This window comes from Salmo trutta, chromosome 17 (genome assembly GCF_901001165.1).
Source record: "Salmo trutta chromosome 17, fSalTru1.1, whole genome shotgun sequence".
Taxonomy (NCBI): Eukaryota; Metazoa; Chordata; class Actinopteri; order Salmoniformes; family Salmonidae; genus Salmo; species Salmo trutta.
The window spans coordinates 17670237-17682629 of NC_042973.1; the positions used below are offsets into that span (position 1 = coordinate 17670237).

At 43.4% G+C, this 12393-nt stretch overlaps 1 protein-coding gene across 1 annotated transcript; it reads right to left on the bottom strand.

Annotated features, from left to right (window-relative positions):
- Positions 1-2083: 2083 nt before the first annotated feature.
- pole4 (polymerase (DNA-directed), epsilon 4, accessory subunit) lies at positions 2084-12358 on the bottom strand. The gene is made up of 4 exons (XM_029695974.1): positions 11899-12358; positions 7002-7086; positions 6401-6442; positions 2084-2374 (listed from the first exon to the last, which is right to left on the bottom strand). Exons 1-4 carry the CDS (start codon positions 12145-12147, stop codon positions 2358-2360), a joined length of 393 nt encoding a protein of 130 aa, XP_029551834.1. The 5' UTR covers positions 12148-12358; the 3' UTR covers positions 2084-2357.
- Positions 12359-12393: the final 35 nt, after the last annotated feature.

A 12393-nucleotide genomic window follows, 5' to 3' on the forward strand; every position in this document is an offset into this window, starting at 1 on the left:
TCAGCTGCAAAAACATACCTTCCCCATTACTCCAGTCTGCTCCTGAGCCAAACACATTTCATGCATATCTTTGGGGCGATTAATAGATCATTGTAAAAGTATTTTAAAAAACACAAGTGACTGTAAATCCACCTATGAAGTCATGGACTAAACCAGTATTCCTTTTTGAGGAGGTAGAGAGCCGGAGGAGGGATAAGTATGTCCTGGGGATGTTGTAGGGCAAGGATAACTATACCTGTGGTCCAGGCCAGGGCTGTTTAACCCAAAAGTGTTATTAACTAGGCAAGTCAGTTAAGAACAAATTCTTATTTACAATGACGGCCTACCGGGGAACAGTGGGTTAACGGCCTTGTTCAGGGGCAGAACAACAGATGTTTACCTTGTCAGCTCGGGGACTCGATCTAGTGTTAAGTTAGGTTTCAGGGGGCACACCTTTGTCCACTTTTGAGATGTATAATTTATCAAGCACATAACATTTGGTATGGAATGTCTGGAACAGTGTGAATGAATGGGTGATTATAGTCATTTTGGGACATGGTCTTCTCTACAACTTCCTGAAGATTGATCACTTTTAATCAGCTTTATGCCCCAATTTAAAGGGTGTTTCACAGTTCTTTATGTTCTGATCTTGTAAAAAGCATGAGTTGACACAATCACCAAAAAGTTGGGGATGTTTTGACTTAGGGAATAGTAAACTTTAGAAAAAAATAAATCAAGTCACATATTCTATATATGCTCACAATCATTTAAAATGGGTGTAAAACACAAACACTTCTTCATGGTTACATAATGAATGATTGAATGTTCTTATCTTGACATAAGTGTAGATGGAACCATCTTACTTTATATGAGAAGTTCCTTATTTACAGTGGAAAATAAAATGACGTCCATCCATGCAACATGTGAGGATATTTTATTATAGCCAGGGCACTAGATGTTCTATGCTGCCTGGCATTCTTCCGGTGGGAGTAGACTGGGACCCTTTGAGGCAGTCCTCAAACTAACATCTCTGGTTCACACAGGTTTGTATTTATACACTGTAACACTAAACCAGAACATGTTTGGTTAAACATAGAAATCAATTATTTAAAATCATTGCAACACTCAATGGTCTTGACAGTGCTCAATGTGGGAAAACTGAACACTTTTCCAAAATGGACGTGTTAATCAAAAACTGCAAAAAGAAAAACGTCAAATCGAAAAGGTAGGGGACCTTTTAATAAATAATCCTCCCAATTTTACTGGTGCTAGGAAATAAATTACAATGACATTAAATGACAGACATTTCTCAGAAATACTGAAAAGTAACCATGGGATGAGTTACATCCATCAGATTTGATATATGTTTAATGAAGTGTGTAATTGTTCATTAGAAATAATTTGGGAATGAAATATATTGTTCTGCAGGTGGGCTAAACTGCATCCAACCCACTATTCTGTTGATACACTAAAGCAGAATCTATTCAGGAATGCACAAGGATGTTGGGTATTTTTTGTCCAGCCTTGATTTCCTCCAGATACATTTCATTTGCCATAGCTCCAGACCACCAGCACAGCCACTTTCCCCGGCATGTGTGTCTGTCCTGGCGTGAGCCATCGTAATCTTCAGAAAAGCTCATATTATGCTTTTTTGATTATGGACCTGTCCTGCAGCTCAAGTCCCTCCCTCTGGCCCGATAGTTTATAGAAACAGCAAAACAAACAGGATATAATGGTATGATACGTAAATATAGTCTCTAAGCTTGGAACCTGCAGACAGAGTAATAGATATTAGGAAAGGAAATGCCCAACGTCTTACCCCTTAGTCCGCAAAATATAGACCTGGTCATTTGCTAGACCCCCTGTAAAGCATTGTGTCTGCTAGAGGTTTTAAATGATTTTGGCTGGATAGAATTTGATGTCTCGTACTTTCCATTTTATTAAAATGTTAAGTCTATATTTTCCTCACATTGGAAACTGGCACAGTGTAGTTGTTGCCTAAACAGCTGGACACTACGGAACACTAAATGAAGATGGATGTATTTCTTTTGGAGAAGAAAATGACAGTTCCCAATAAAGCTTTCTTGATTAAAAACGACAATTATTAGATTTACAAACATTTGTATGATTTATTTCAACACACATTATTTACAAAAAAAAAAGTCTGATTCCTTGCATACAAGACTAATTGAAGGAGGATCATCAATGATGTCAGTATATACTGTACATGTTCAGGAAGGGAACTCCTTGCAACCAGTACCAAAACCTTCTCAAATATGTATTTACCAACTCAGTGATGTCACTTCAAAAGCAAGACAGGTCAGTCTGGTTTCCAAATGCCTCTGATCTTTGAACTGCTTGCTTTCTTCTGAGAGTGTCTAGACATCTAGAGTACCTTTAAAGAGAACATAGAAAAACAAAATAGTCAACCATACTATTCAAATCTATTATTAATATATACTACCGTTGAAAAGTTTGGGGTCACTTAGAAATGTCCTTGTTTTTTAAAGAAAAGCATTTTTTTTTACCATTAAAATAACATCAAATTGATCAGAAATATAGTGTAGACATTGTTCATGTTGTAAATGACTATTGTAGCTGGAAACGGCTGATTTTTAATGGAATATCTACATAGGCGTACGGAGGCCCATTATCCACAACCATCACTCCTGTGTTCCAATGGCACGTTGTGTTAGCTAATCCAAGTTTATCATTTTAAAATGCTAATTGATCATTAGAAAACCCATTTGCAATTACGTTCACACAGCTGAAAACTGTTGTCCTGATTAAAGATACAATAAAACTGGCCTTCTTTAGACTAGTTGCGTATCTGGAGCATCAGCATTTGTGGGTTCGATTACAGGCTCAAAACGGACAGAAACAAAGAACTTTCTTCTGAAACTCATCAGTCTATTCTTGATCTGAGAAATGAAGGCTATTCCATGCGAGAAATTACCAAGAAACTGAAGATCTCGTACAATGCTGTGTACTACTCCCTTCACAGAACAGCGCAAACTGTCTCTAACCAGAATAAAAAAAGAGGAGTGGGCGGCCCCGGTGAACAACTGAGCAAGAGGACAAGTACATTAGAGTGTCTAGTTTGAGAAACAGATGCCTCACAAGTCCTCAACTGGCAGCTTCATTAAATAGTACCCACAAAATACCAGTCTCAACATCAACAGCGAAGAGGCAACTCCGGGATGCTGGCCTTCTAGGCAGAGTTGTAAAGAAAAAGACAAATCTCAGACTGGCCAATAAAAAGAAAAGATTAAGATGGGCAAAAGAACACAGACACTGGAAAGAGGAAGATTGGAAAAAAGTGTTATGGACAGACAAATCTAAGTTTGAGGTGTTCGGATCACAAAGAAGAACATTCGTGAGATGCAGAAAAAATGAAAAGATGCTGGAGGAGTGCTTGACGCCATCTGTCAAGCACGGTGGAGGCAATGTGATGGTCTGGGGGTGCGTTGGTGGTGGTAAAGTGGGAGATTTGTACAGTGTAAATGGGATCCTGAAGAAGGAAGGCTATTACTACATTTTGCAACGCCATGCCATACCCTGTGGACGGCACTTAATTGGAGCCAATTTCCTCCTACTTTATTTATTTTTATTTTCTGTCACCTTTATTTAACGAGGTGGGCCAGTTGAGAACAAGTTCTCATTTACAACTGCGACCTGGCCAAGATAAAGCAAAGCGACAAAAACAACAGAGTTACACAAACAAACGCACAGTCAATAACACAATATAAAAATCTATGTACAGTGTGTGCAAATGTAGAAGATTAGGGAGGTAAGGCAATAAATAGGCCATAGAGGCGAAATAATTACAATTTAGCATTAACACCGGAGTGATAGATGTGCAGATAATGATGTGCAAGTAGAGATACTGGAGTGCAAAAGAGCAAAAAGATAAATAACAATATGGGGTATATGAGGTAGTTGGGTGTACTATTTACAAATGTACTGTACCTGTACACAGCCATCGGTAAGCTGCTCTGACAGCTGATGCTTAAAGTTAGTGAGGGAGATATAGGTCTCCAGCTTCAGTGATTTTTGCAATTCGTTACAGTCATTGGCAGCAGAGAACTGAAAGGAAAGGCGGCCAAAGAGGTGTTGGCTTTGGGGATGACCAGTGAGATATACCTGCGGGAGCGTGTGCTACGGGTGGGTGTTGTTATGGTGACCAGTGAGCTCAGATAAGGCGGGGCTTTACCTAGCAAAGACTTATTATAGATGACCTGGATCCAGTGGGTTTGGCGACGAATATGTAGCGAGGGCCAGCCAACGAGAGCATACAGGTCGCAGTGGTGGGTAGTGTATGGGGCTTTGGTGACAAAACAGATGGCACTGTGATAGACTGCATCCAATTTGCTGAGTAGAGTGTTGGAGGCTATTTTGTAAATGACATCGCCGAAGTCAAGGATCGGTAGGATAGTCAGTTTTACGAGGGTATGTTTGGCAGCATGAGTGAAGGAGGCTTTGTTGCAAAATAGGAAGCTGATTCTAGATTTAATTTTGGATTGGAGATGCTTAATGTGAGTCTGGAAGGAGAGTTTACAATCTCACCAGACACCTAGGTATTGTAGTTGTCCACATATTCTAAGGCAGAACCGTCCAGAGTAGTGATGCTAGTCGGGCAGGCGGTTGCGGGCAGAAATCGGTTGAAGAGCATGCATTTAGTTTTACTAGCATTTAAAAGCAGTTGGAGGCCACGGAAGGAGTGTTGTATGGCATTGAAGCTCGTTTGAAGATTTGTTAACACAGTGTCCAAAGGGCCAGATGTGGTGTCGTCTGGTAGAGGTGGATCAGAGAATCACCAGCAGCAAGATCGACATCATTGATATATACAGAGAAAAGAGTCGGCCCGAGAATTGAACCCTGTGGCACCCCCATAGAGACTGCCAGAGGTCCGGTCAACAGGCCCTCCTATTTGACACACTGAACTCTGAGAAGTAGTTGGTAATCCAGGCGAGGCAGTCATTTGAGAAACCAAGGCTATTGAGTCTGCCGATAAGAATGCAGTAATTGACAGAGTCGAAAGCCATGGCCATGTCCGGCTGCACAGTACTGTCTTTTATCGATGGCGGTTATGATATCGTTTAGGACCTTGAGCGTGGCTGAGGTGCACCCATGACCAGCTCGGAAACCAGATTGCATAGTGGAGAAGGTACGGTGGGATTCGAAATGGTCGGTGATCTGTTTGTTAACTTGGCTTTTGAAGATTTTAGAAAGGCAGGGCAGGATGGATATAGGTCTATAACAGTTTGGGTCTAGAGTCTCCCCCTTTAAAGAGGGGGATGACCGCGGCAGCTTTCCAATCTTTGGGGATCTCAGATGATACGAAAGAGGTTGAACAGGCTAGTAATAGGGGTTGCAACCATTTCGGCAGAATTTTAGAAAGAGAGGGTCCAGATTGTCTAGCCCAGCTGATTTGTAGGGATTCCGATTTTGCAGCAGGACAATGACCCAAAGCATCGCTCCAAACTATGCAAGAACTATTTATTTAATTGTTCTTTTCTCACCCATCTACACACAATACCCCATAATGTAACACAATATCAGGAAGGCATTCCTAATGTTTTGTTCACAGTGTGATAGATACTGTGTGTGTGTGTGTCTATCACACCATGTACAAAACATTAGGAACACATGCTCTTTCCATGACAAAGACTGACCAGGTGATCCCTTGAAGAGGAGGAGACCGGTTAAAGAAGGATTTTTTTTAGCCTTGAGACATGGATAGTGTATGTGTGCCATTCAGATTGTGAATGGGCAAGACAAAAGATTTAAGTGCCTTTGAACAGGGTATGGGATTAGGTGCCAGGCACACTGGTTTGAGTGCTTCAAGAACGGCAACGCTGCTGGGTTTTTCACACTCAACAGCTTCCCGTGTGTATCAAGAATGGTTCACCACCCAATGACATCCAGCCAACTTGACAACTGTGGGAAGCATTGGAGTCAACATGGGCCAGCATCCCTTTGGAATGCTTTCGACACCTTGTAGAGTCCATGCCCTGACGAATTGAGTTTGTTCTGAGGGCAAAAGGGGGTGCAACTCAATATTAAGGTGTTCCAAATGTTTTGTACACTCAGTGTAATGTAATATATATATATATATATATATACTTTGGATTGTTATTTCTTGATTTGATTATTTGTATTTGCAAGATATTCTACTGCACTGTTGGAGCTAGTAGCATAAGTATTTTGCTGCACCTGCTATAACACCTGCAAATATGTGTACGCGACCCATAAACTTTTATTTGATTCATTACCGATTCAGTATAGCCAATGAATCAGGCTAATGCATCACAGCAGGATCATCCAATTACAAAAAATCTATTAGCAATCTGATGAGGATAAAAACATGGTAGAGGTTTAGTAAAGAAGCATGCTTGGAAGAGAATGGAAGAGAACTTACCTTCCAGAAAAGCAAACTCATCTATGGCCTCGATTGCATTGTCTGTTAGTGGAAACAAAACAAAAAAAACAATAGTTAGGAACAACTAGTCAAAGGCTAGCCCAGGGGTAGGCAACCCTGTTCCTGGAGTAGGGTCTATGGTTGCCTACCCCTGGTCTAGCATAAGTGGCCACCAATCCTGGTCCTGTAGTGTTAGGCCTATACCTGATTCAACTTACCAAGGTCTTAGTGGTGAGGTAGAACAAAAGCCTGCACACCAACTCAAATACACACTTTTGCTGTAGCCCCAGACAAACACCTGATTCCTCTTGTCAACGAATCATCAAGCCCTCAATGAAATGAATGAGGTGTGTGTGCCCTACAATGAAAGTGTTTACTGTTGGTGGGAGTTGGTGTGCAGGCTTTTGTTCTACCTCAACACTAAGACCTCGATCAGTTGAATCAGGTATAGGCCTAATACGTGTTTAGTACTGGGATGGAACTAAAGTCTGCAAACCCTGTGGCTCTCCAGAACCAGGGGTTGGTAACCATTACACTAAGCAATAAGCATATAGTATATAGGATCAATGTTTGGTCTACATGTCCACTTGACATTACTAACCTAAATCTTTCCTCTGCAAAGTTTTCCTCTTTCCATGCTGGGCATACACCAGGGCATCTTTGGCAATCATCTCAACAAAGAGTTCCTGGAAGACATGAACTGAAGTTTAGTATAGAGTGAGTAACATCCAGGGATGTAGTGCTGCCGGAGCGCAAAGGAGCGGCGCTCCCTCACTTTTCAATTTTAGAATACATGGAGCAGGTAAAACTATTTCTGGAAAATTCATTCTTATGATTTCTAAATCAAATGATATTTAATTACCACTAAAATTCCATGAAAAATGATAGAATAATGACAAACCAAATAAATATGTATAGCAGCCTAGAGGTAAATGGTGGTTTCTTCCCTGTTATCTCTGACAGTGGCTAGAATTATTAACTATAGGCTGTGTGTGTGTACTGCAGAGACCCGTAGGAGGCTTGACCACTTTGGCCAATTAGAACTCAAGTCACTGTGCGTCTGCCTTGATGTTCATAAAACTCCACGAACCCCCTCTTGCGCAGTGGAACCCAGAACAATGTGTGACCACTTGTTTACAGAGACAGCGTCCTGCCGAGGACACCCAAACCAGAGTAGCCACCGCAAAGCCCAAGGAGCCTGACCCTCTCTGGAAGTTGCTAAATAATTGCTTGGCTATTGGTTGAGACGTAGGGCCCGTTCTAGCTTGGTATGTCAGGATGGGCAATTGGAAATGTGAATTGGGCCAAGTTGGAGGAAATAATGCATTTACAGAAATACAGGGTGTGGAGATCAGGGTGCCTTGTGAGAATTGGGAGGTGTGAACAACGTCTAGTATTAAGGAAGTCTCGAGGTATTGCTAGCTTGAGGTAGAGTATCTCATGATAAGCTGTAGACCACACTTCTACCGAGAGTTTTCATCTATATTATTCATAGCTGTCTATTTACCACCTCAAACCGATGCTGGCACTAAGACTGCACTCAACGAGCTGTATAAGGCCATAAGCAAACAAGAAAATGCTCATCCAGAAGCGGCGCTCCTATTGGCCGGGGACTTTAATGCAGGGAAACTTAAATCTGTTTTACGTCATTTCCATCAGCATGTCACATGTGCAACCAGAGGGGAGAATAATTCTAGACCACCTTTACTCCACACACACAGAGATGCATACAAAGCTCTCCCTCGCCCTCCATTTGGCAAATCTGACCATAATTCTATCCTCCCGATTCCTGCTTAGGAGCAAAAACTAAAGCAGGAAGTACCAGTGTCTCGCTCAATACAGAAGTGGTCAGATGACACGGATGCTACACTACAGGACTTTTTTGCTAGCACTGACTGGAATATGTTCTGGGAGTCATCCAATGGTATTGAGGAGTATACCACCTCAGTCACTGGCTTCATCAATAAGTGCATCGACGTCCCCCCCCCACAGTGACCGTACGTACCTATCCCAACCAGAAGCCATGGATGACAGGCAACATCCGCCCAAGTTAAAGGCTAGAGCTGCCGCTTTCAAAGAGTCGGACACTAATCCGGATTCTTATAAAAAAAATCCCGCTATGCCCTCTGACGAACCATCAAACAGGCAAAGCATCAATACAGGACTAAGATCAAATCGTACTACACAGGCTCTGACGCTCGTCGGATGAGGCAGGGCTTGCAAACTATTACAGACTACAAAGGGAAACCCGGCCGCGAGCTGCTCAGTGACGCAAGCCTGCCAGACAAGCTAAATACCTTTTATGCTTGCTTTGAGGCAAGCAACACTGAAGCATGCATGAGAGCACCAGCTGTTTCAGACGACTGTGTGATCACGCTCTCCGTAGCCGATGCGACCAAGACCTTTAAACAGGTCAACATTCACAAGGCCGCGGGCCAGACAGATTACCAGGACATGTACTCCGTGCATGCGCGGACCAACTGGCAAGTATCTTCGCTGACATTTTCATCCTCTCCCTATCCGAGTCTGTAATACCTACATGTTTTAAGCAGACCAACATAGTCCATGTGCCCAAGAAAGCGAAGGTAACCTGCCAAAATGACTACCGCCCCGTAGCACTCACGTCGGTAACCATGAAGGACTTTGAAAGGCTGGTCATGGCTCACCTCAACACCATCATCCCGGAAACCCTAGACCACTCCAATTTGCATACCGCCTCAACAGATCCACAGAGGACGCAATCTCAATCGCACTCCACACGGCCCTTTCCCACCTGGACAAAAAGAACACCTGCGTGAGAATGCTGTTCATTGACTACAGCTCAGTGTTCAAGACCATAGTGCCCATAAAGCTCACCACTAAGCTAAGGACCCTGGGACTAAACACCTCCCTCTGCAACTGGATCCTGGACTTCCTGATGGGTCACCCCCAGGTGGTAGGGGTAGGCAACATCTTCCACGCTGACCCTCAAAACGGGGGCCCCTAAGGGGTGTGTGCTTAGTCCCCTCCTGTACTCCTTGAACACCCACGACTGTGTGGCCAAGCACGACTCCAACACCATCATTAAGTTTGCTGATGACACAACAATGGTTGGCCTGATCACCAACAACGATGAGACAGCCTATAGGGAGGAGGTCAGAGACCTGGCAGTGTTGTGCCAGGAAAACAACCTCTCCCTCAACGTGAGCAAGACAAAGGAGCTGATCATGGACTACAGGAAAAGTAATCTCTGTATACCCATCGCAAGACCCACTGGTTAATGCTTATTTATAAAACCCTCTTAGGCCTCACTCCCCCCTATCTGAGATATCTACTGCAGCTCTCATCCTCCAGATACTTGACCCGTTCTGCCAGTCACATTCTGTTAAAGGTCCCCAAAGCACCCCTTGAATTTGCATACCGTCCCAATAGATCCAGACCATGCAATAGACATCGCACTGAACACTGCCCTAAGAGGAATGTCTATGTAAGAATACTGTTCATTGACTACAGCTCAGCCTTCAACACCATAGTACCTTCCAAGCTCATCATTAAGCTCAGAACCCTGGGTCTGAACACCGCCCTGTGCAACTGGGTCCTGGACTTCGACGGGCCACCCCCAGGTGGTGAAGGTAGGAAACAACACCTCTACTGCGCTGATCCTCAACATAGGGGCCCCACAAGGGTGCATGCTCAGCCCCCTCCTGTACTCTCTGTTCACCCATGACTATGTGGCCATGCACGCCTCCAATTCAATCGTCAAGTTTGCAGACGACAACAGTAGTAGACCTGATTACCAACAACGATGAGACAGCCTACAGGGGGGAGGTGAAGGCCCTGGCGGAGCGGTGCCAGAAAAATTACCTCTCCCTCAACAAAACAAAGGAGCTGATGGTGGATTCAGGAGACTGCAGAGGGAGCACGCTCCCATCCATGGGACCACAGTAAAGAAGGTGAAAAGCTTCAAGTTCCTCGGCTTACACGTCAATGACAATCAAATGGTCCACCCACACAGACAGTGTAGTGAAGAAGGCGCAACAGCGCCTCTTCAACCTCAAGAGGCTGAAGAAATTTGGCTAGGTCCCTTAGACCCTCACAAACTTTCACACATTGAGCGCATCCTGTCAGGCTGTAGAACTGCCTGGTACGGCAGCTACACAGCCTGAAACCGCTGGGCTCTCCAGATGATGGTGAGGTCTGCCCAACACATCACCAGGGGCACACTGCCTGCCGTCCAGGACACCTACAGCACCCGATGTCACAGGAAGGCCAAAAAGATCAAGGACATCAACCACCTGAGCCATGGCCTGTTCACCCTGCTATCATCCAGAAAGAGAGGTTAGTAAAGGTGCATCAAAACTGGGACTGAGAGACTTAAAAACAGCTTCTATCTCAAGGCCATCAGACTGTTAAATAGCCATCACTAGCAGGCCTCCACCCAGTATCCTGCACTGAACTTAATCACTGTCACTAGCCGGCTACCATCCAGTTACTCAACCCTGCACCTTAGAGGCTGTGCACTAAGTACATAGACATGGATTCACTGGTCACTTGAATAATGTTTACATACAGTTTTACTAATTTAATATGTATATACTGTATTCTAGTCAATGCCAATCCGACATTGCTCTCCCTAATATTTATTTATTTCTTAATTCCATTATTTTCCTTTTAGATGTGTGTATTGTTGTGAATTGTTAGATACTACTACACTGTTGGAACTACATACAAAGAAGCATTTCGCTACACCCGCAACAATAACTGCTAAATACGTGTATGTGACCATTAAAATTTGATGTAGGCTTACCCTGGCGTGACATTTTGATAACCATTTAAATCTCTCTCGGACAAGGTGACTTATCAATATATTCGGCTCTATTTACGCTCAGATTCAAAACTGCTAATTAGCATCAAAATAGACATCATGCAAAACTACAAATCCCTGCAAGCGCCACCACGTCATCGCTAACTGATCCCTTTGCTAACAGGTATTGTGTCAATAAAAAAAAGAATTGTCTATTTAAAGAAATGTAGCATATCTATTCACTACTACATCTAGCTAAGATTATATAGTTAATCCAGAGAATCTTAGTTTTACCTCAATTTGGCAGTCTTGTCCAGATCAACATCGCATTTGTAGTTCCTTATGATCACCAATTAGCATTTTATTTTTGGAAGGGTAAATACATACAAATATTTGTTAGGAGAGATTTACGCAGCTATGAAAACGTCGCGCCAGGGTAAGCCTACACGAAACACAGCCCTTATTTTAATTGTTTCCAAAATCCCCTATGGGAAAAATGAAAAACGGAAAAACGATAGGAACCATTTCCCTGTTTGACCTCTAGGTTTTATGGGTATTATGACATCCTGTGGTACTCAATTAACTAACTACAACAAGGACCATAAATCAGCTGGCTAGCTAGTTACATGGCATTAGTCCATGTTGACTGTAGGCTACCAAATATGAAAACAAACTATCATACTGGTAGCTACCCCACGTAATAGTTTTAACTTACTGTGGCTTTAGCTATGATAAACACAGACTCTTGACTGGCGAGGGACACGTCTGGGTCGGCTTTCATCAATGCCTTGATGCGGGATAGCGGTAACTTCGCGAGACGGTTCTGGGTAGCTCCTGCAACAGGCCCAGTTTGTTTGTTCTCTCCAGCCTCGTTCCCCCGTACCTCTTCCTCGCCTTCACATCGCTCTGGGTCCGACTCTGTGGGTCCCAAGGGGGCGACAGAGAGTGCAACATTTTCCGCCATTCTCTTGTAGCCACATACAGTTCGGAGCTAGCATGTGCTACTTTCCTAGCGTAGAAAATGGGTTCGAATTCGAGAATCACACATTCGAATGTCCCTCCCCTTTCATTCCCGCCAACTATTCCTTGTGTCTGATTGAAGAAATTGCCGACTTCATGAGGCGACGATTGTCTCGAACGGAAGCCAAACAATTGTTCACAACTCCTCAGCGCTCCTAAACGTTGTGAAACATTGACTACAGAACGCCCA